Source organism: Thalassophryne amazonica, chromosome 4, assembly GCF_902500255.1.
Source record: "Thalassophryne amazonica chromosome 4, fThaAma1.1, whole genome shotgun sequence".
NCBI lineage: Eukaryota > Metazoa > Chordata > Actinopteri > Batrachoidiformes > Batrachoididae > Thalassophryne > Thalassophryne amazonica.
Window position 1 is genome coordinate 118,789,882 of NC_047106.1, and position 24,850 is coordinate 118,814,731.

Here is a 24,850-nt window from a genome sequence, read left to right on the forward strand (position 1 = left end):
AAGTAATCCTGCCCTTTGTCAGTGCAAATTAATAAAAAAAGTGTCTCATTACCAAGGTGTCATACAAGAAACATCTCATGATGGATAAAAGCAAGGAGCTCTTTCAAGATGTTTGCAACCTTATTGTTGCAAAACATACTGATAGCAGTGGTTACAGAAGGATTTCTAATGGCCAGGTGCTCCTCGCAAGATTACTGACACAGGAGTGAAAAAAATGATCAGAAGAGTTGTCCAAGAGCCAAGGACCACTTGTGAAGAGCAAGTGAACAATTGTTTCAAAGAAAACAATAAGTAATACACTTAACCACCATGTCCTGTATGCACACTCACCACGCAAGACTCCATTGCTGAAGAAAAAGCATATTGAAGTTTGTTGAAAAGTTTGCTGCACAGCATTTAGAGAAGCCTGTGAAAAACTGGGAGAATATAGTCTAGTCAGATGAGACAGCCTGGGTAGAGCCCAGTTTTCACATTTAATGCTGCGAGCTGTTCATGCAGCAGCTCCGAGTTGACAAAACAGTTGTCGTCATCTCTTGGTGTCTCAAAGTGCATTTTTACCCTGCTCTGGGCCTGTCGGGCCCGGGGTCCCGCGGCCTGTTGTGGGGGTGGGTGGTGGCAGACTGTCGGGGGGGCCTTCTGCTCTTCATGGCCCTGGGGTTGGGCCTCGCCTTTTGTCTGGGAGCCGGGCCCCACCCTAGTATGGCTCGGTGGTCCCTACCTTGTGCTTTGGATTCGGTTGTGATGGCTCCTTTGCCCCCCGTCCTTGCCGCCGCTCGCTGCCGCCCTCTGGGGCTGTGGCCCTGGTGGTGTGGTTCTGGGGCTCCCCCCTATTGGTGGGTCTGTGCCGGCGCCCTGTGCACTTCCCTTGGGTATGGGGCTGCTCCCCGTGCCTCCATGGGGATGGGTGGTGTTGGGGTGCATTTTGCTCCCCTGTTGGTTTGCTGTGCTGCCCGGTGGCTCTGGGGGCTGCCTTTCCTGGCCTCTGTGCCCTTCCACTGCCCCTTTTCTCCTGGTTTCCCCGGGGCCCTGCGTCCTGGACCCACGTCCGTTGGCGCTCGCGGCCGGCCGCGTGGCTTCTGACGTGCCGGAGTGGTCCATGTCATATGGTAAGGTTCTGTACTCTTGTCTTGGCCCAACACACCAGCCACAGTAGTGATCGGATATTTAGCTGTGATCGGGGTCTCTGTGTGTTGATGGTTGCGTGTTTTTGGCCATCACCACAATTTGGTTTTTGGGTGCTCTTAAGAGGATTAACACTATGGTGTTCTAGATTAGGGTATGGATGCTCACTAACTAGACAACAGACTGTTGCTGTCACTGTTTGTTCATGTGTGGTTGTTTGTCATGGTATGTTGTATGGTTGGGGCCCCGTCTCCTCGGTGTCTCACGTCACAGTTATTGTCTTCACCACTTGTCTCTAGTTCTTGTCTGTCTTTGTGTTGTTTTGGTGGTCTGCCCTTACTGATAGAAGTTGTCGGTTGGCTTTGAGTAGGATATTGTAGGCTGATCGGGAAGGGCGGATGGGGGTCACACACACATCACATTTACTCATGCACTACATACCTTCTGTCTTGCAAGAATAAATTGCATATATGGGTATTAATGTTCATAAATGATTCTGCTAGTGTGGCATTTACCATTACTATATATGCAGATGGGAAAAAAAAAAATCACATTTTTATACCTTTCTTTAAAACTCTGTGCCACTCTGTGAGTGTCCTCGCTGTGGTTAAACTAAAATCAGCTGAAGACTCATGATACGTTAACAACAAACAGTAACGCTTTTGCCCCCCAAACACTCCTCAAGTATCTTTCTGGCAGTGGCATGATGTTAAAAGAGCTGAAAAAAAAACTTCCTTCTGCATAAATACACATTATGCATTCTTTCTGCTCAGAGGCAAACTGGGCACAAATCCAGAGGGAAAGAGGGTGCTGGGGTGCTCCCTACAACACCCCTAGAGTAGAGGTACACTTTTAAAGACATTTTTTTCATATAACTACCTATGTTAATAATAATAATAATAATAATAATAATAATAATAATTTAAACAACTAAAATGTTAAAATATTTTACTAAAGTTCTGCACTACAGCCCCAATTCCATTGAAGTTGGGACATTGTGTAAAACAGAATACAATGATTTCTAAATCCTCTTCAACCTATATTCAATTGACTGCACCACAAAGACAAGATATTTAATGTTCAAACTGATAAATTTGATTGGTTTTGTGCAAATATGTGCTCATTTTGAAATGGATGCCTGCAATACGTTTCAGAAAAGCTGGGACAGTGGTATGTTTACCACTGTGTTACATCACCTTTCCTTCTCACAACACTCAATAAGCATTTGGGAACTGAGCACACTAATTGTTGAAGCTTTGTAGGTGGAATTCTTTCCCATTCTTGCTTGATGTACGACTTCAGTTGTTCAACAGTCCAGGGTCTCCGTTGTTGTATGCTTCACCATTTTCAATGGGCGACAGGTCTGGTCTGCAGGCAGGCCATTCTAGTACCCACACTTTTTTTACTATGACGCCACGCTATTGTAACACGTGCAGAATGTGGCTGGGCATTATCTTGCTAAAATAAGCAGAGACGTCCCTGGAAAAAACGTTGCTTGGATGGCAGCATGTGTTGCTCCAAAACCTGGATGTACCTTTCAGCATTGATGGTGCCATCACAGATGTGTGATTTTGAACTTTGCTCTGGTAACAATCTGGATGGTCTTGTTCTTCTTTTATCCAGAGAAAATGACGTCCATGATTTCCAAAAACAATTTGAAGTCTGGACTCATCAGACCACAGCATTCTTTTTCACTTTGTGTCTGTCCATTTCAAATGAGCTTGAGCCCAGAGATGGCTGCAGCATTTCTAGATGTTGTTGATGTATGGCTTTTGCTTTGCATGGTAGAGTTTTAACTTGCACTTGTAGATGTAGGGACGAACTGTGTTAACTGACAATGGTTTTCTGAAGTGTTCCTGAGCCCATGCAGTAAGATCCTTTACACAGTGATGCTGGATTTCATGTAGTGCCGCCTGAGGGATCGAAGGTCATGGGCATTCAGTGTTGGTTTTCAGCCTTGCCGCTTATGTGTAGAAAGTTCTCCAGATTCTCTGAATCTTCTGTTTATATTATGGACTGTAGATGATGGAATCCCTAAATTCCTTGCAGTTGAACATTGAGAAACATTGTTCTTAAACCTAGACTGTTTTTTCATGCAGTTGTTCACAAAGTGGTGATCCTTTCCCCATCTTTGCTTGTGAATGGCTGAGACTTTTGGGGATGCTCCTTTTATACCCAATCATGACACTCACAGTTGGTGTCCTCAGTTCCAAATGCTTATTGAGTGTTGTTAGAAGGAAATGTGATGTAACACAGTGGTAATCATACCACTGTCCCAGCTTTTTTGAAATGTGCTGCAGGCATCCGTTTCAAAATGAGTAAATATTTGCACAAAAACAATAAAGTTTATCAGTTTGAACATTAAATATATTGCCTATGTGGTGTATTCAATTTAATATAGGTTAAAGAGGATTTGCAAATCATTGTATTCTGTTTTTATTTACATTTTACACAACGTCCCAACTTCTTTGGAATTGGGGTTGTAAGTTTAATTGATGAGCCAATGTATGTTTAGCCTTTGTAATGTAGGTAGATCATTTTGACTTTGCCGTTTTAAAAGTAACTCACAGCTGAAAAAGTGTGGGCACCCCTGCTGTGAAAGGTCAAGGTAATGCCCATGCTTTACCTGGCTTTGGTAGATATATGGTTATTTTAGAGATGTGGGGATGGACTAGTTGTCTGCCTGGGTGGTTGCCAACCAGGACCTCAAATGGTTTTACGGTGTTGTGGATGAAGCAAAGCATGGTACCAACCAGAGCACGACTTGATTTGATTTTGAAATGTGACTGGCAAAATCTTATAGTTTTAGGGTTACTATGTTGTTGAAATAAAATGCTAAAAGTGTCAATCCAATATATACATTTCACCAGATGAAATGTCGCCCTTTAAAAAATAAATAAAAATGCCTTGTTCTTCAGTCAGTATTAATTTTTTTTTTGTTTTCTCCTTTGTCATGTTATTTTAGGTTTGTGCTGAAGAAGTTATATGAAAAATATTCTGCTTATTGTCTCTTTTTTCCCATATGTGAAGGAACACAATACTTCTGTTGGCTGTAATTCTGAAAGCATTTCAAGTAAAGACAGTTTGGACAGTGAAGAACCCAACATCAACAGGATTCCAATCAACACATCCAATCATAATCAACAGGATTCCAGTCCACCATTCTTCCTTCACTCAAATAAGCCCCACCCAAACCAGAAAAACCAAAGTGATTTGGGTCCACCATCTTCTTTGTCAGTGATGATGCTTCTTGCAGATAACTTGTCCCCAAAAAGAACACATCATGAATCTAAGCACAGTCCAGAAGTGACTGACGGACTCAACAACGCAATACACAAATTTACCAAAGCGTCTTTGAGATTCACATCTGAGATACAACCTTCTCTGGAGAGCTGCAATTTCTTGGCACTTTATGATATTGAAGCAAACCCAAAGCACTGTGGGGAAGAAGCCAAAGGCAACAGTCCCAGTGATAATGTCACAGTCATTGCAATTAAAACTGCTTCCAGCAGCACAGCGCATGAATCATCTCCTAAACAAGAGGCACTGTTGGATTTCAGAAAACAGATGTTCCAAGATGATGTGCAATTTAAACATCAAACACCAACAGAAATCATGTTGTCTCAAAAAAGTGGCAACTACAAAGATATTTTGTTTGGGGCTCCCCCAGACCCACATATTTTTTTGAGTGACACCTCAGTTGTCAGTTTGTCACAAAAGCAAACTCTTCATTTCTCAAGAAAAGAGGAGCCAAGTGCTTACATAAACAACCTCAATAAGGTACTGAATACAGAAATGAAAAATGAGAAGTCCATTATTTCAGCATCACAGCAACATACGTGCATGTCAAACATTCAGCCAGACCATCCAAAAAGCGTGAAGTGTCCTGAAGAGAAGGAACAAAGAGTAGAGACATCTCATAAAGAATTCAAAGTATGTAAAGTAAACTTCATTAAAGGAATCCTCAAAAAGCAATCAAAATGTCTGTCACAGGATACCACATCAGTTTATGGTTTTGGACATTTAACATTTTCAAAACATCTTGCTTTAGCACTTAGAGATAGTATTGAATTGACCCGGGGTAAAACCAAACAGGTAGAGAGCAATAACACTGTCAAAAAGAAGTTACGCTGGTTTGATGAGATACATTTGGAGAAACAGGACAAAGAACAAAGTATTAATGTTATGAAACAGAAGAAAGACAAGTCTTCAAGTCTGTGTTGCTCACAGAGCAGTCCAGATGACCATCAGCTAATCTCTACCACAGTCACAGGGGCTTCCAAGCCTGGACCAGGCATGGCCTATCAAGCATCTGCTGACTATCACTTCACAAAGCAAGCATGGGCAGATGCTGGGGTTCAAGTCAGCTTGCCTCAAGATGTGGTCAACGTACCAAAGAGTTGCACCAGGGCTGGTGGTCCCAAGGTCCCTTGGAGAGAGCGTAATGCCAGAGTTGGAGTGCCGTCTCGGAAGGGCACAGTTATACGACCTCAGTCTGTCATTGAGGTTAATCAAATTGCGAAGACCCATGGTAAGATCATGGCACCTCGTCCACCTCCCAGGATAGAAATAATAAAAGAAAAGATGCCGAGCATCGCCAAGACTCCATCTGGTATGGATCATACCAGTGTCAATCACAACCAGGCTCCACCTACACAGATGCCACATAAGGACAATACAAAACTCTTTTTCTCACCCAATACATATTTTCAAGCAAATGATAATGCTGTGCATACAGTGGTGGAACCCTCATACTGTTGTCCTGTGAGAGAGAAAAGCACCCATGGCACATCTAGTTCAGGTCACCAGGAAGCTCAGCACTGCAGTGGAAGAGGAGAAGTGGCATACAGTAAAAAAGGTCTGTGTTTAGAGTGCACTCCTACAGATGAGGAGATCTCAGAGCTCTGGCATGGTGTCCGCAGTGCCTTAGCCAACAAAGAGGGTAACGTATACTGTGGGTTACAACACCGTTTTTCTTCCAGTACTAACTGTACTTCTAATTTTTGTATCTGCAGAAATGTGCAATTTACAATCGCATGCAATTTTCTTTTAAGATTAGTTTTCTTATTGTGAAGTGAAATAAAATGATTTGTAGGTTCAATAAATTTTTACCAGGAGTGTATCTTGGCCTAACTTAGAAGTCATTAAATTTTGGTAATGATCTGGAGCACAATCCAGATCCAGTATTTTTTTTAAGGATTCTTTATCAATGCAGGATAGGGCCAATTTCAAGATTTTTGCATCTAACTTCATGAAGACAGGTCACAAAGGCTGAACAAAAATTTTTTGCTGAAAAGTTAATTCTGCAGACTTTCGAGCCACCGTCCACCATCTTTGTACTCCTCATAGAAGCTGTGTGATGATGTGAGAAATGTGAGTGTCCAATCAGAATTGGTTCACCGTCATATAGTTTTCCAAAATCCAATTGTAGGGCAGATTCACCTCACGTGACACGTTACTATTTTATTATAGTTTGCTGTGTGTTTTGAATAAACGTGTGTGGAAAATTGTTTCCGCTTTACTTTTTCCTTTCTTATTTCTAATTGTAAACCTTTATTACATTTATAAAACAGAACTATAGCATATATATTTTGAAAGTACAGGTTGTCCTGAAAAAAAAAGAGACATAAAAGTTGATTGTGGGATGCAGGGAGAGCTGTTAACAGAAATAATAAAACATTTATGCCAGGCGAGTGAACTGTCCAAAAATGCCCTCGGACCACAGAGGCTTAACCACTGAATCTGAAACATGATGGTAGATGTGTGAAACAACGTGGAATAAGACTCTTTGCCAAAGGGTATTCCATGTGACGTCAGTGACCCTATGGCCTTGGCAGAGGTTTGCGCTCTTCGAGTGCCTCTAGCTTGTTCTTTGTAATTGCAGTAAAATCTTGCAACAGCAGAGGAGATAGCTCAGTGGATAAGAAGCTGATCTGCCAATATATAGACCTGGCTTTGAATCTTGTTCATGCTACTTGTCTGTGTTCCTGGAAAAGACTCTTAATGTGCATTGCCTCTTTCCACCCAGCTGTAAATAGGTACTGGCCTTGGCTGGGAAAGTAACTGGCATCCAATTCAGGGGAGTGGTCAGCTCTAATCTGTTTCACTTTGCCGGATCTGGAGAGCACAGGCACCAACAGGCCCCGTGGGCTGTATAGGATGTACTATTTCTGAGACTGTGCAGTGTGCACATTTAAGAACATTATTTATTATGATTAGCAGTAGTATTACTCCTATTTTAATTAGTTTATGTTTATTTTTCATAATGTATCATAGGGTTTTAGACTTTCAGTGGATTTGTTAGTATAATTATCATGACTTTTTTCTTTTTAATCTTTTCAACAAATTCCTCTCATTTCAACAGAGCTCGTTTTTAGAAAACAGGTTCAACAGAGCAGGCCAACTGAAGGGAAAATCTCTGTGGCTCAGCACCAACAGCAGTCTGGTTCAGGCAGCAAACGTTTCCTACAGCCCTCCGAGGTACGTATATGCAGCTACTTAAACCCCCTTTAGGGCCCCTTCATACATAACACAAAGTTGGGCGAAAGAAGCAAAGGTGCACGGCTGCAGGCTGGCTGGTATGCTTTGTGGGTCCATCTGGAGCCGTTACAAAGTTGCCTATTTATTCTATTCACACTGGGCCTCATGTATCAATGTTGCGTACGGCGATATTTGAGCGTATATGGGGTGTACGCCAAAACGGCTGCGCTACTTGGCATTTATCAATGTGGTCGTTGGCGTACGCTGCGCTGAAAATATACACCAGGTCGAGAGGTGGCGTAAATTATACACCAAAATGAACCAGCGCTGGAATCCACATAAAAATGAAGATGATCAACATGATAAACAGTGCCATTATACAAATCAATGCATATGTTACATAAATAACACTTTCCTGATTATACTACATAATAATCAATACAAATCCCACCTTTACGGGATTGTTATGGAGCACGATCTGTGGCCACAGTGTTACTGCAAAGAAAGCGCTGCTCGCCTTTTTCTCCAGACTTCGAGCCTGGAGCCAGAGCAGCGCTGAGCTTAACTTCATGTGGTGTGACCGCTGTAGACTATGAAATTGATAATAACAACTGTAGTTTCGTCATTCCCTTAATTCGCCCGTGCTGCAACCAGGTTTTGTCGTCTCCATTCGGTTGTCACAATAAAATAAATACAGAAATACATTTAAAAAATAAAGACATCTGACAGATTAGGCGTGTCTTATTAATTGAGCGAGCAAATATCCACATGTCAAGAATTATTGACATGTGAAAAGAGAATACAGTGGTCCCTCGCTATAACGCGGTTCACCTGTCGTGGCCTCGGAGTCTCACGGAATATTTAGTCCAATTTTGCATGCCTTTTTTTTTTACAGTGTTCTGTGTTTATAAGAATCTTGTTGCCCAGAAGAGAAAAGAGCGCCAACAACTACTCATAACTGTGTTTGTCACACGGAAACAAACACCTGCTGCAGCGAGATGTGAGTGGGAAAAGGCGCAGCGCCAGGACGCACAGGCCCGATCTGTGAAATACTGGTCAGTCACTATTAATAATTTCTTATGTGTCCGAGCTTGTTCGTTGATCGTTAAAATTAATTTGTTAGTTCTAAATGCCATCATAATTATTTATAGGAAAATGTTCTATTTTTATTTCTCAAACAAATGTTTTGGCCTGAAAACAGTTTGGTATTATTTTCCTACTAAGGTTTGAACTTTGAGAGTGTTTACACATGAGAGAAAAGTGAGAAAATGTTCATGCCTGATTGAGAAAGTGTATAAACTGTGTAGTGAGGGGTTTTACAGCTTTGAAACATCTATAATAATTGTAAAAAATAACGCTGACTACGTCGCGGTTTCGCGTATTACGGGCTATTTTTTAGAACGTAACTCCAGTGATTAATGAGGGACCACTGTAACACTTTATTGATTATATACTACAAAACGATACGACAGCCGCTTTTGACGCTCTATTGGCACGCGTCGTGATTGGTGGAGTTCTTTTTCATTGCCGTCTCCCGGCTTCTATGTCGTAAAATGAGGGTGTGTTTAAAGCAGAGTCTGAATATTTATGGGCATGTTTATTATAATTACGATCGTTTCCACCCGCCGCATTTATCAAGATCACGTCAGGCGTACGCCAGAAATGGGCAGGTGCGCACTGCTTGATACATGTCACGGCGACTTTGGTGTATTTCAAGTTTACGCTGTAAATGTAAGCCACAAGTGCGCAACATTGATACATGAGGCCCACTGTGATGGCTTGGTAATACAGTTGCAACATCAGTCCTTCATGTGTGTTACTGTGATATGATCACTGGGTTGGTTGCTCTTGGGTTACATAATGTATGTGAATTATGATGACAATCATAACTGTAAAACCACATGCAGCTGCGCAGCACCCTACCCCACTCCGAGTCAAAGGCTCTGCGTGGTGAGCCACTTATGCCCATAATGAGCTTGATATCACAGACCCACTGTCAGTCCACAATTTCAATTTTTCAATTTATTTTCATTTATATAGCGCCAAATCACAACAGAGTTGCCTCAAAGCGCTTCACACAGGTAAGGTCTAACCTTACCAACCCCCAGAGCAACAGTGATACTGTACAGTGGTACTCCCTCTGAGGAAGAAACCTCAAGCAGACCAGACTCAAAGAGGTGACCACCTCATGTGTCAGAGGATATATCTGCATTATCATGTTATCATGGCTGTAAGACCCCATCCAGATGGCCGCACTGTGAGTCAGCGCTCCACGGGGATGTGCTGACCCACAGCGCTTGTGACCAAGGTGCAACATCTAGAATGAGCATGATATCACACATCCATTGTCAGTCCACCTCATGTGTCAGAGGATGTATCTGTATTATCATGACAAGATGGCACCGCGTACAGCTGCCTCAGTGTTTTGGTGCACATTTCTATTTGTTTTTGTGTGTTACTCTTGTGTTATGCAACAGTTCTCTCACCCACACAGAGCTCTTGAAGATCAGGGGAATAATGCCATTGGATTTATTTTCCGTTTTTCTCGAGCCTTCAGTGGTTTTATTGGGCATTTTGGCCAAAGGTGTCCTCACCTTGGCCCTCACAGTGAAACGCAGCAGGAGGGGAAGACAAGCCAGAGCACTTGTTCATTTGCTCCTCTGCGGCTACTACACACCACTACCAGGAATATTCCTCTCCAACCTGCACTCTCTGCAAAATAAAATGGATGAATTCCAGCTACTGGTGGGAAAAAGTAGAGTTTTCACCACATCTGCTGTCTTGTGCTTCATGGAGACGTGGCTGTGTTGAGCAATTCCAGACTCTGTGCTGCAGCTGACAGGCTTCCAACTTTTCAGAGAGGACTGAGACGCAGCACTCACCAGCAAAACAAAGGGTTGTGGAATATGTTTCTGCGTCAACAGTGGCTGGTGTAACGACGTAACAGTGATCCAACATCACTGCTCTCCTGATTTGTAAACTTTTTTATTAACTACAAACCATTCTACTCACCCTGTGAGTTCAGCTTTTTCATCCTGGCTGGTGTTTACATCCCACCACCGGCTAAAGGGCAATGGGCACAACACACGCTCACCAAGCAGATGCTGTGTGTGGAACGGACAAACTCGGACTCTTTAATTATTGTCCTGGATGACTTTAACAAAGGTAATCTCTCCCTCGAACTTCCCAAATACAGACAGGTCATCAAATGTCCAGCCAGAGAGGACAGAATTCTGGATCACTGTTACACAACTAACAATGCTACAGGCAGAAATTAAAACTCTGCAAATCTGTAGTGAGGACATTTAAACTGTGGAGGCTCTACAGGCATGTTTAGAAAATAACGGACTGGGATGTGTTCAACACTGCCAGCAACAGTCTGGATGAGTATACAGATGCTGTTACTTCATATATCAGCTTCTGTGAGGACTGCTGCATTCCATCACAAACCACGATGAGGTATAACAATGACAAACCCTGGTTCAGTCCTAAACTCAGACAGTAGAGGTGGATCACTGACTTCCTTTCCAACAGAAGGCAGCATGTGAAGCTTGGGGGGGCACATCTCCAACACATGGTCTATCAGTACCAGATCCCCCCAAGGCTGCGTTCTTTCTCCTCTACTCTTCTCCCTTTACACCAACAGCTATACCTCTTGCCACCAGTCTATGAAGCTCCTGAAGTTTGCTGACGATACAACTCTCATTGGACTCATCTCTGATGGGGACGAGTCTTCTTACAGATGGGAGATCGATCATCTGGTGTCCTGGTGCAAGCAAAACAATCTGGAGCTCATTGCCCTCAAGACAGTGGAGATGGTTGTTGACTTCAGAAAGAACCCAGTCCGGCCAACCCCATCCATCACCCTGTGTGACTCCCCAGTAGCCACTGTAGAGTCCTTCTGCTACCTGTGGATCACCATCACCCAGGACCTCAATTGGGAGCTGAACGTCAGCTCTCTCACCAAGAGAGCACAACAAAGGATGTACTTTCTGCGGCAGCTAAGGAAGTTCAACCTGCCAAAAACAATAATGGTGAACTTCTACACTGCCATCATTGAGTCCATCATCTCCTCCTCCATCACCGTCTGGTGTGCTGCTGCCACTGCTAAGGACAGGAGCAGACTGCAGCATATCATCCACGCAGCAGAGAAGGTAATTGACTGCAGTCTACCATCCCTTCAGGACCTGTGCACCTCCAGAGCCCTGATGCAAGCAAGGAAGATCGTGGCCGATCCCTCACACCCAGGACACAAACACTTTGTTACCCTCCCCTCTGGCAGATGGCTTAGGTCCATCAGTTTCTTATCGTCCGCAGCTAGACTTATAAATAATACCAGAGACCCCATTTACCCTGCACCTCCACTCCCACAAAACACAGACTGATCATCCCAAACTCTTCATCTGCATGCCTGCACAGCCCCATTCCACAATATCTTTGACAGTAAACTTAGTTTTGCCCATTTTGTCGATTTGACTCCTTTGGGGAGGACAGTCAAGACATTCGGCCAGGAGTTGATGTGCTCAAACAGTACAGCCCCTCGAACACAGGCCGAATGCTACAACTGCAGTCAGATTTCGGAACGACTGCAACTTGACAGCTGTTTGCACAACACAAATGTACAGTGCATGTGCTCTGGTGCACAAATGTGTAGACTGCTAGCTCAGTAAGGGCATGCAATTGTAAGGGCTAGCTCACACGGCATACGGCAATGGCTGAATGAAGGAAAAAAATCCCAAAGTCACAAATTGTCAAGAAAAAGTGGACGAATGAACCTTCACTTCTCCCATCACTGAAAATCCTGCGAGCCCAGAGTGTATAAAAGGACAAAACAAAACCGAAACTAACAAAAGAAAAATGAAGCGAATGGTGACCTTGATGCTTTAAACAAAATCAAAACAAAACATTCATGATGACATGACTTGACAGCGGGTATCAGACCGAGCACCAGCCTGTGATAATTTCTGCAGCCAACATGCGCTCTGCACAGCACCTGCAGGTGCGAGTTCTGGTTGTCTTGACAACAGGTTTATCTTCACAAAAACAACGTGTGCGCACACGCATGTTCGCATGCTATCTGTGGCTGGAATGTTCCAGCCACAGATGGCATGCGAACGTGCGCACAGCCGTTTGTAGCACACAGCCATTTGTGTGTGTGCACAACCTGTTCACCCACAGACGGCATGCGAACATGTGCACAGCCATCTGTGGCGCACAGCCGTTTGTGTGTGTGCACAACCTGTTCACCCACAGACGGCATGCGAACATGTGCACAGCCATCTGTGGCGCACAGCCGTTTGTGTGTGTGCGCACAGCCTCTCCAGCCACAGAGGGCTGGAACGTGCGTAAATAGTTACAGTCGTTGATAAAACCTTCTTGCAGCTATGATTTCTGTATGACAACGTTGCTTTTCATCCCACACACAGACGAGTCATGTTCAGGTCGTCGGATATTTTGTTATTGAGCCATTCAGATATCGTCATTGTTTGTGCAAGAAGTTGGACTTGGGAGGTTGGACAAAGTTGGACGACAGTCAAACAGAACGCTGGCGGTACGTGAACTATGCAAACGATGAGAAACCGTCAAAACAGAAAGCAAAACGGATTATGGATGAATTGAAGTTGTCGTAGGGATTCATTCACATTTTTCAACAGTTTCAAAATTCTGATGAAGCGCCAACTACAGCAACGAAGCTGGACGACAGTTAAACGTTGTCTCTGAAAGTCAACGTATGTCCAGATTTCTTGTTTTGTTTTGGCTTCGGTGTCCTTTGTTAGTGCCGTGTGACCGGGGCAGTTCGAATTTGCATGACTGTCCTTCGAATCCTCATTCGTACGGCATTCAGGGTCATTCGTGCTGTAGTGTGACGGGGGTATAACAGAGTGCACTCAGGAATGCGCCTTTCAAATGCACAAAATAGTATGTATTGTTCATTTAGTGTGTTTGCCTTTCTGAATATGCAGTTTGGATTTGTCCACATTAGTGTGCAAAATTGTAGGAGTGAACATGTAAATAGTTGAGGTTTGCCCATGCACCATGATTCATTAAGGCCAAAAGCAAATTTAAGGGGTACTGACAGCCTCTGTATTTTTGAGACTCTGAAACCTTGGTGTTAATTTATTGCACTTGGTAGGCTGCTGTTTCAGCAGCACAGATACCACTGCCTCCTTGTACACAGAATAAAAAAATAAAAACTAAATCATTAATTGTAAACATCAGACATATTTAAAGATGTCAGCAGATTACTTTCTGTTTATTTCTTTAAGAACAAGTGTATCCATACATAACAGGTGGAAAGACTACATTTTGGTGAAACTCATGAAAGCTACAGTCGTTTATTTGTCACACTGTGACACAAAAATAATTACACTTATAGACACTCATCTCTTGATCTATGTAGGATGATGCACACACCGCTGTGCGCACAAGACAGCACTGCCTCGTCCATCACAGCCTCTGTGCTGTATGTGCAGCATGCACAGCTGCCTCTATGAGACGATGCAGACATGTCTGTATACACTGCATGTGCATGCCATATGCCACATGCTACGGTTACACGGGCTGCAAATGACAGTGACACTCAGTTGGCTTTGTTGCTTGATGGGCATTTCTGCCATTTTTGATCATTTTGTTCGAGTGAACCAGCTGGCATTACTATGCCTATTCACTTTGATTGAATCGCCATGTTGCATCCCACAGTATTTGCATAAAATTGACATGAGGTCTATTTTGGCCATGCCTAGCTGGAGGCAGAGTGACCATTGCCGCTTGCCACTGTAAAATGCTCACTATAGTTCAATGAATGGCAAGTCCTTACTTTGCCTCTGTCACTTGTAGCTAATGTGACCACAGCTTTCTGTGATCACAGCTGATTCTTATGTCGGTGTCGTAGACCAAACGGTTCGCCCCAAAAAAGTGGTCTGCCCTGCCGCCACTGCGTATGAGTCATTTCGGAGCTCAGCCGCTCATCTGAGACAGTCTCTTCACCCAAAGCGAACAAATGAATTGATGGTATTATTAACCATCTGATGACAAAGTAAAACCTCTTAAATCATTCTAAAGTCAATTTTATGCAGAAACTAGGCCGTTTTAAGCAGAAATGAGGTGGTACGCTGTGACACTTTTAAATGACCGACGTACAGTGAACGCATCAGCCAGCAGCTCGTGTAGCCGCAGTGCTTTGATCGCTTCCTCCATCTTTTATGATGAAACAATGCTGAATTTATGTGGAAATGATTGTTGTACAAAAGCTTCAGATATCTGTAGCTGAGATAGATGATGACTGGTGTGCAGTTTGAAGCAGAAACGACACATGCAATGGCTAATGACACATGCACAGTGAAGGCAGGGTGGACTGATTTTTTTTTAGGGGGGACCGTCCGGTCGGCGAGACCAGCAGAACACAGCAAAATTAGTCACCAGTTTGCTTAAATATAGTGGAAAAGGCAGATCAACAGATTCAAGTTTGAAAGTCTACATTTTGTGCTCATACTCATTACTAAACGTTAATGTTTTCAAATATTTATGGAACTTTTGTTTTGTTTTTGTATCTTCAACAAAACAGACCACAAATCCAGTTAAACCGTCTTCCAGTTCTCATGAGATGACCTTTCCACAGGAAGGTACTGTACATTCACCACCTCAAGACTACTAAATGTTGGAAAGGTTTTGTGGAGTAATGTAAAAGTAATGGCGCACAGGCAACACAAACATAAAAGGAAGGTGAAGAAGGTTGAGAATTAAAACCTTTGGTGTGATTCACAGGTTTGGATGGGGCAACCTACCTGGCAGATGGTTCTGTTGAGCACCAACAAAAACAGGGTGTGGTAGTGGTCCAGATGCAGAGAACTGGCATGATGCAAAAGCCCAACCAACAGCAGGGAATAACTGCCATTTCAGTGGAAGAGCAGAAAATCCTCCATTCTCTGGAGAGGCTTGACCACAAGTTGCACTGTGAGTACTTTTAAGACCACACTTGATCAGTTTGCCAGGTGAAGCCCTCTGGGGTCCACAGATGAGCCGGTACGTCTGGAGCCGGTACGTCAGCATATTTCAGTTCATAAATCTGCAACAGAACATCTCAGGCTTCATTCAACCATTTTTTGAAACGCCAACATCTCAGTTGTACCCTCCATCTTCCCTCTAGATCGGTGCATGCCAGTTGTGGTCTTTGGGACCCAAAGTACTCCATATTTTCCATTTGGCCCTGAACGAATCAGAGCAGCTCAAGTCAGTCAGGTGTGTTCCATTGCTCTATCACCTGACTGACCACACCTCTGCTCTGATTCGTTCAGGGACAAATGGAAAATGTGCAGTGCTTTGGGTCCAGAGGACAATGATTGGGAAATACTGCTCAAGATGATCCTTTCACTCACAGCTAATCCTTGAGGCTTGAGAAAAATCAGAATTCTCACTGACACACACCAGTAAATGTTCAGAAAATGAAAATAAACTAAACAAACCATCCTAATGTTGTGGTTTGGTTTTTACTCTTCTAGCAAAGAAAATCATCAGGATAATGCACACATGGAGGAATGTTTTTTGTTTTCAGGATCAACACGACAATTTTCAATTTTCACTGACATTTTTGCAATATGCGTGACAGAGTTTTCATCGCTGAAAGATTTTATTCAAACAATAAGAAATTATTTGAAGACCAGATATCCAGCTGATACTGTTAAGGGATTTTACTTTACAAATATGCACTTTTTACATGTACCTGTGTCCAGTGGGTGGCACTGCTGCACGTGAAAAAAAGTATATTTACAAAACATTTTAAGAATTTTGAACAACAATTTTCGTATTTTCAGGTTTATAGCAAAGGTATGTATTTTAACCAGCATTATTGTCAAATATACAGTTTTGGTCTGAAACACTCACCATGGGCACGAATGTCATGGTAATTTCGGGTTTTTAATGATGTCTTTGAACTGTTTTTTTGCCAGGGTGGAATGACTGCACAGCATACATCATTGATGACTTTAAAAAACAAGAATTAGGTGCACAAGTCTGAATTTATTTTGGAGCTTCTGTAATTCACACAGGCTCAAAATTTTATATATATATATATATATATATATATGGGTAGGCTGAAAAGTTCTAAGGCTCCCCATGAAGGAGTAATGCAATAAATGCATTATAGTGAGCCTTAGAACTTTTCAGCCTACTCTCATATGTGTGTGTGTGTGTGTGTGTGTGTGTGTGTGTGTGTGTGTGTGTGTGTGTGTGTGTGTGTGTGTGTGTGTGTGTGTGTGTGTGTGTGTGTGTGTGTGTAAGAGCTGGGCAACAATTAAAAATTTAATCGCCATTAATTGCATTGTTATACGCAAAGTACAAAAATGTATTCAAAAGTAGCACAATTTTATTTTGAAAATTCTGCCATGCAAATGTTATGGGACTTAACACTTAACAGCAGCATTTTGTTTATGCATTTGCAATTAGCAGGGTTCTCAGCAGGATTTTTTTTCATAATGGGATGGAAAAATCACCTTAAAAAGCTGGGGGTTTGGGGATGCTTAGGTCCTCCCCTGAGGCTTTTGCATTATGGGCTTCTTTGTTAGTCTAAATAAATATACTAAAATTTGAAGTCCAGATGGAAGAAGAGAACATCTCTACATTTCAAAATGAGAGGAAAGTGTTTCCAAAAGCACCACCAATTTGAGGTTGAAGTTTCAACTGGCTAAATGTGCTGAGAGTTCAGCTCACCTGTCATCTCTGCAAACTCACACCTGCTGCTACGCTTATAAATAAAACAAAGGTTCTTTAAACAGTAACTATTTTATTATTTGAAAAAAACCCTTTTCTTGATTTTAACATTAAATGAATTATTAAACATGTCCATGAAGTAATTACTCTGTCCTGTTTACATTAAAAGCAATCACATAGTCAATGAGGGCGTGATTTAATGTTGAAATGACTTAAAAAATATTTAATCATGATAAATCCTAATGAACAAACACACTGCAGTCATTGTTACATCATCTCCTATTGTGTTGATAATAAATATTTTTTTACGGTGTCTTTTTTTTCATGGTTGAAATGCAGATATGAATGAATGAATCTACCAGGCTTAAAAATGGACACACTTTTCATGCTGTTTTGTCTAAAAATAAATGTCCAATGTCCAATGTTTTACTTAAATTATAACTATTAACTATTTTAAGTTATTTAATGTAAGAAAAAAAAACATAAGGATTTTCTTGAATAAACTGCTGGGTATAAATTAGCAGTTCTGATGCTCCTGACACACATCAACACTATTCTGTCTTTTGGCCTGATGCCTTGTTTCTTTTGGCTTTAAAGTAAGGCTGTAACAAAGATTATTAAACCAAAAAACAACAACAAAAAAAATGGCTTTCATTCACACAGTTTGGTACTCAAAATGCAGGCAATAGTGTTTCAGAGGGTTATAAATTTAAAAATCTCTCCCTGTCCTGCAGCGCACAGCACACGGTTTGCTGCAAGAACTTTAGTGGCTATTATAGCAGAACTTTAACGGCTGAAGGAGAACTTTTTCCTCAGCACTCGGCGTGCGGTTTGCTGCAAGAAGTTTAGCTGCTGTAGGAGAACTTTAGCGGCTGTAGGACAACATTTCCCCCAGCGCTCGGCACGGGGTTTGCTGCAAGGAGAACTTTAGCAGCTGTAGGAGAACTTTCCCCCAGCGCTCAGCACCTGGTTTGCTGCAAGGAGAACTATAGCGGCTGTAAGAGCACTTTGCCCCAGGGCTTGGTGAAGCAGGAGAACTTTAGCAGCTTCGATTCTGTCAAAAAAAAAAAAAAAATATATATATATACACACACACACACACACACACATATACAGTGGTGGGCACAGTTCTGTTAATCTGCTAACCACTAATTAGCAAAGCTAACTATTTTTTGCTGATTAGCTTTTCAGCTAACTTTGAAAACCATCAGCAGACCACTTCACTTCTGCTGACTTTTAGACTGCTAACATCTTTTTGTGGGCATAGTGAATAAAGATTAACAGTTAAAAACATTTGTAAAGCCTAAAATCATACATTTTAGTTCTTGTCTGTTACATGTTTTGTAGCAGACGGATATCTATGAGAGATAGAGCTGAATCCTCTGCCAGCAGAGGAGACCTGGCTACCAGAGAGAAAGGAAGAGAAGAAAAAAAAGATAATTTATTTTCACAGCCATACAATCTTGCAGACGTGTCATAGAAGACATCCAAAGCAAGGCACGTTTGACTTATGGTTAAAATTTTAAACAAACTATTTCTGGACAGGTTATCAAAATTAATGTCACCTCTGTCATTTTTACAAAGTGAAAATATCAGCTATATGTTTTAGTTTTAAAGTAATACACTAATTCTGAAGGTTTGAGCATTTACAGACACACATGTATTGATATGTATTAATATGGACGTGGTCTGTCCAAAAAGTATCTGACCTTTTTATTTTTTTCAAAACCATATGGATTCGAATCGTGTGCTTGAGCCAACCTTGAACCTTCATGCGCATGCATGATTTTTTTCACGCCCGTCGGTTGCATCATTCGCCTGTGAGCAGGCTTTGTGTGAGCACTGGTCCTCCCCTCTCGTTGGATTTTCATTGCGAGGTGGAACGATTTGGAGCTTTGCTGCATCAAATTTTTCCAGAAACTGTGAGAGACAGCCAGGTGGAAACCATTCGGAAGATTCAGACAGCTTTCGGTGACGATCCTATGGGCATCACACAGATTAAGGAGTGTTACAACCGGTTTAAAGACGGCGCACAATGGCGGAGGGTGCGCCGCGCTTTGAGCGGCCATCGACAGGCTGAAACGACCAGATCATTTCCAAAGTGAACGCTGTGTTGATCTGGGACGTCGTCTGACTACCAGAGAAATTGCAGAAGAGGTGGACATCAGCACTTTTTCGGCACATTCCACTGTTACAGGAGATTTTGTAATGAAAGACGTGCAGAAGTTGGAAGTCTCACAGGACATGTTGTGACATGTCCAGCTCTTACACAATTCCTCGGATACTCACTCAACTGAAAAGCCACCGAAAGCCGTTTGAATCTTCCGAATGGTTTCTACCTGGCTGTCTCTCACAATTTCTGGAAAAATTTGATTCAGCGCTGCTCCAATCGTTCAGACATTTTCCTCAAAATGAAAATCCAACGAGGGGGGAGGACCAGTGCTCACTCAAAGCCTACTCACAGGTGAATGACGCAACCGACAGGCGTGAAAAAACTCACGCATGCACACGAAGGTTCAAGGTTGGCTAATGCAAGCACACGTGATTCAAATCCATAAGGTTTTTGAAAAAAATAAAAAGGTCTGATACTTTTTGGACAGACCTCGTATGTGGCATACATTCATCATGTGCAGTGGATGTGAACAGTGCAATCAAACCAAAAGTACCATGTGCCACTGCAGGTCAATGCATTGCACAGCACACGCCACCGCAGGTCTGAATAGGCTGTTATATCCATAACAGATTTTATAGTACAGATACATTTCCATTCCTCCCCATGGGCCACATAAATATTGTGAAATATAATGCCCATCTTATCTATGACACCATAGGCAGGTGTGCTCCACTGCTGTCTCATGCCCATTAATGCGTCAGAGGCTCGGAGCTGAACTTATCTCACCGCTGTAATATACATATTATTACTTGATCACCATCTAACTCTGTAGGAGGTATGACATGGAACTGTTTCTCCAGGCCTTGACAACATTATTAGACATGAATTTCACCTCCAGCATGGCCCCAGGGTGTTTCACAGCGCAGGGTGGACAGGAGCCAGGGACCACAGCCTGTGGTGAAAACACTCTCACCTGGCTACTGAGTGCTGGAAATAACCACGGCATAAAAAAATCCCATTTGACATGTCACGTACCGATAATCCAACCAGACATTGTGGTGTACAGAGTTGCGTTGTGCTGCTTATGCTGAAGTGAGCAAAAAAAAAAGAAAAGAAATTAAAGTTCGCTGAAAAGGCTTGGTTTGATGACTGGTGTGCGCATGGGAAAGCGTGGCGCACTGCCAGCAAACTTGAGCAGCAAAATGTGTCTGGTGGCTGAAAGCAGCATGAACGTGCGCCCAGCTCGCAAGCGTAGCGGCTCATTCAGCCATTACGAACACACACAGCTGAGTGATCATTTCATCAACTGTTCTATGTACGCACACACATGCACATGCGTTCTACTGCTGTGAGGTCAGTGAGCGCAGGGAAAGGGAGGACGAGTGAAGATGTGATTGCATGTAAGTGAGTGACTGCACCAATGCCAGCTTTTGGGGTGAGTCTGGTCCATACATTGGTTGTACTCCGATGTCCAGTACTGGCAGGGCCTGTGCAAAGGGAGGACAGAGTGCTGGCTCCCACTCCAGTTCTGTGTTTGCCATCCAGCCGTTGGGATATTGGGCTGTCTTCAGCACTTTTTCTGGCCATCTGACAGCAGTCTGTGTCGCCTAACTGTTGTCTAAATACACTTTGGATGCGATTGTGCAGATGTGGACAAGGCAGTCTGGATGGGATCCGCCCACAGTCTACATGCCTCTTTCCGTCCCCACTGCATCTGGATTATGTCCATTTTTGCCGTGTCAGCCTTGTTCCTGCGCATTCTTACTATGTGTGACGGGGGTCTTAGCAAGCTGCACCATAGCCATATGCTTTTAGTAGCCATCAACAAGCTTCTGGCATAATTGTGACTGGATATTTGACCACTCTTCTTGACAGAATTATTGTTCAATTAAATTGGTTGGTTTCCTAAAATGGATACAGCTTTTAAGTGTAGTCCACAAATTTTCAATGGAGTTGGGAATGTCTGTCCAGATGCTTAATGTTAACGTTGTAATGTTAGCCTGCTTTATCCAACCCACAGTCAGTTTTGATGTGTTTTGGGGATCAGTGTCCTGCTGGATCACTCAGTTGCAAAGTTTCAACCGCCCTACTGTCGATTATAGGTGCCATTGAAAAATTTTGAAGTAGTCCTCCTTCATTATTCCATCCACTTTGTGCAATGCACCAGTACCACTGGCTGAAAAACAGCCCCAGAGTATGACAGTACTACCACCAGGATCAAGATTTCACTATTTATTTCTTTGTCTGTCTGTCTGTCTATTAGCAGGATTACGTCAAAACTACTGCACAGATTTTGACCAAATTTTCACTACAGATAGATATTAGGCCACGGAAGACTCCATTAAATTTTAGAGGTGATGTGGATCCAGATCTGGATTCTGGATCAAGATTTCACTTTATAGGCTTTTTAGGATTACGTCAAAACTACTGCACGGATTTTGAATTAAATTTTCACGACAGAGAGATAATAGGCCATGGAAGACTCCATTAAATTTTGGAGGTGGTCCGGATCCAGATTCTGGATCAAGATTTAACTTTATTTAGGTTTTGAAGGATTATGTCGCAATTACTTCATAGATTCTCACCAAATTTATAGTAGGGCGACAGATAGTAGAGCATGGACAACTCCACTGAATTTTGGAGGTGTTCCAGATCCAGATTGGCGGACGTCTCGGTGTGCTCTTGTTTGTTTTTAAATTCTTTAATGGTATATTCTACCCTAGCAAAAGAACAGTTCAAATACATCATTAAAAGCCCAAACTTGTCATGATATTCATGCCCATGATGGGTGTATATATGTAAACCTCCAGCATCACTGTATCTCTCATATTCACAAAGCTGAGATTGTTGTAAACATTTTTATATGCAAACCTTGGCATTATATGGCATAGATGTACCTTTAAAAGGGAAATACTGAAAATATGGTAAAATGGCCTGGATCTGCCAGTGAATCCCTGGACCCCAGAGGGTTACAGAAAGCACCAATGGGCCACTTATTGATGTTGTGTGTGCTGTAGGTGTGTGGGAACACGTTGAGGATAACACTGGTAACAGTGACTATTGTGCACCCTCTGTAAGTATGATTTCATTTAGGAAGTTATTGATTGCCTTCATTTATGAAGTCACTTTTTATTTTACAGTGAGCTTTTCCCACTCTTTACAGATGAGGGAAGGAAAGGTTATGAACCCTTACAAGGACTGTGGTGCCTCAGCTAACAGCCAGAGTCAAAATCAGAGGACATTCTGACGTGTTCTGCAGTATGCTGTAGCTGTATGCGTATGTAGCTATGTCAGTAAGGTTCAAAGCAATGTGATGACCACATTTGTACAGAATGGAAGAAACGTCTGATGGCAATGATTAAAACTAACAGGTGTTTTTGGATGTAAACTCAAGTTGCACAAAGAACCTTTGACCACGTTTTGCTGAGTCCTATCAAAGTACAAAGCTTTATATTTCAGAGCAGAACCTTCTAACAAAATTAGGTAAAATTGGTTAACTATTTTTCGATTTTTCACATTTGCTTCCATCTAGAGTTTGTATGAACATCTTTGACAATTAAGACAAAGGACATCAGGAAAAAGCATTTTCACACCACTATGTGACAGTGTGGCGTAATGTCAGATGATCCTGTGTCAGTACAAATATGTTGTCTTCTGTGATTCTCACCTTACAACAGATGTAATGAGCTTTTACAAAAGGCAGTTTTTTTTACTCAACAACTGACAGACCAGGACAGAGGTGCAACTCCAATGTGTAATGTACATTACCAGACATATCAGTTGGTTAGAAAACATAACACAAAAGATAAAAAAATACATAAATGCAAATGGTTATAATACAAAACACAATGAAAGAAAATCCATTCTTGTTATATTTTCATGAGCATTTTATATTGTGAAAGAGATTTTCATGTATATAATGTGGACATATACTTTCTGTATAATGTATTTTTAATATGCATGTTATTGTAAGATTAATGTAAAATGTACTCAAGGTTGGGCGGTGAATAAAGCTGTGTAAAGCATGAAGGTCTGTAATTAAAATATCCTCACCTCTCAGTACAGAACACTGCATGCCCTGCAAATATCATACAGTAGCGACACTTATAAATGGCCATACTTGCATAGTACATACCTTGGAAATTTTTTTCTGGTCTGGAAGTGACTTGTCCTTTCTTCTAAGAGTAGAGATGACTTTAGTGAAAATAATGAACTCTTGCGGTCTGTGAGATGTCAGCAACACCTAAACAATCATGTGGTCAGATGAGACCAAAATAGAGCTTTTTGGTATCAACTCCACTCACCATACTTGGAGGATGAGAACAACCCCAAGAGCACTGTCCCAGCCGTGAAGTATGGGGGTGGAAACATCAATTTTGTGGGTGCTTTTCTGTAAAGGGAACAAGACGACTGCACCATATTGAGGGGAGGATGGATGGGGTCATGTATCGTGAGATTTTGACAAGCAACCTCATTCCCTCAGTAGGAGCATTGAAGATCATGTACAACCCCTGGCAAAAATTATGGAATCACCAGCCTCGGAGGATGTTCATTCAGTTGTTTAATTTTGTAGAAAAAAAAGCAGATCACAGACATGACACAAAACTAAAGTCATTTCAAATGGCAACTTTCTGGCTTTAAGAAACACTATAAGAAATCAAGAAAAAAAGATTGTGACAGTCAGTAACGGTTACTTTTTTAGACCAAGCAGAGGAAAAAAATATGGAATCACTCAATTCTGAGGAATAAATTATGGAATCACCCTGTAAATTTTCATCCCCCAAATTAACACCTGCATCAAATCAGATCTGCTCGTTGACATTGACCCTATGCCATGACATTGACACTATGTGTCTTTTTGCAAGGAATGTTTTCACAGTTTTTGCTCTATGGCAAGATGCATTATCATCTTGAAAAATGATTTAATCATCCCCAAACATCCTTTCAGTTGTCCAAAATATCAACGTAAACTTGTGCATTTATTGATGATGTAATGGCAGCCATCTCCCCAGTGCCTTTACCGGACATGCAGCCTCATATCATCAATGACTGTGGAAATTTACATGTTCTCTTCAGGCAGTCATCTTTATAAATCTCATTGGAACGGCACCAAACAAAAGTTCCAGCATCATCACCTTGCCCAATGCAGATTCGAGATTCATCACTGAATATGACTTTCATCCAGTCATCCACAGTCCTCGATTGCTTTTCCTTAGCCCATTGTAACCTTGTTTTTTTTCTGTTTAGGTGTTAATGATGGCTTTTGTTTAGCTTTTCTGTATGTAAATCCCATTTCCTTTAGGCGGTTTCTTACAGCTCGGTCACAGACGTTGACTCCAGTTTCCTCCCATTCGTTCCTCATTTGTTTTGTTGTGCATTTTTCGATTTTTGAGACATATTGCTTTAAGTTTTCTGTCTTGACGCTTTGAT

The 24,850-nt window shown here is 42.0% G+C and overlaps 1 protein-coding gene across 1 annotated transcript in view; it reads left to right on the plus strand.

Moving 5' to 3' along the window:
* The window catches only part of cep126 (centrosomal protein 126), a 55,804-nt gene extending 32,841 nt beyond the window's left edge, over window positions 1-22,963 (plus strand). Inside the window, exons 6-11 of the mRNA XM_034168838.1 lie at window positions 4,153-6,064; window positions 7,487-7,602; window positions 15,167-15,224; window positions 15,367-15,555; window positions 22,438-22,493; window positions 22,584-22,963. Coding sequence (XP_034024729.1) covers window positions 4,153-6,064; window positions 7,487-7,602; window positions 15,167-15,224; window positions 15,367-15,555; window positions 22,438-22,493; window positions 22,584-22,667 — 2,415 coding nt within the window. The 3' untranslated portion in view covers window positions 22,668-22,963. The remainder of the gene's footprint in view (window positions 1-4,152; window positions 6,065-7,486; window positions 7,603-15,166; window positions 15,225-15,366; window positions 15,556-22,437; window positions 22,494-22,583) is intronic.
* Window positions 22,964-24,850: the final 1,887 nt, after the last annotated feature.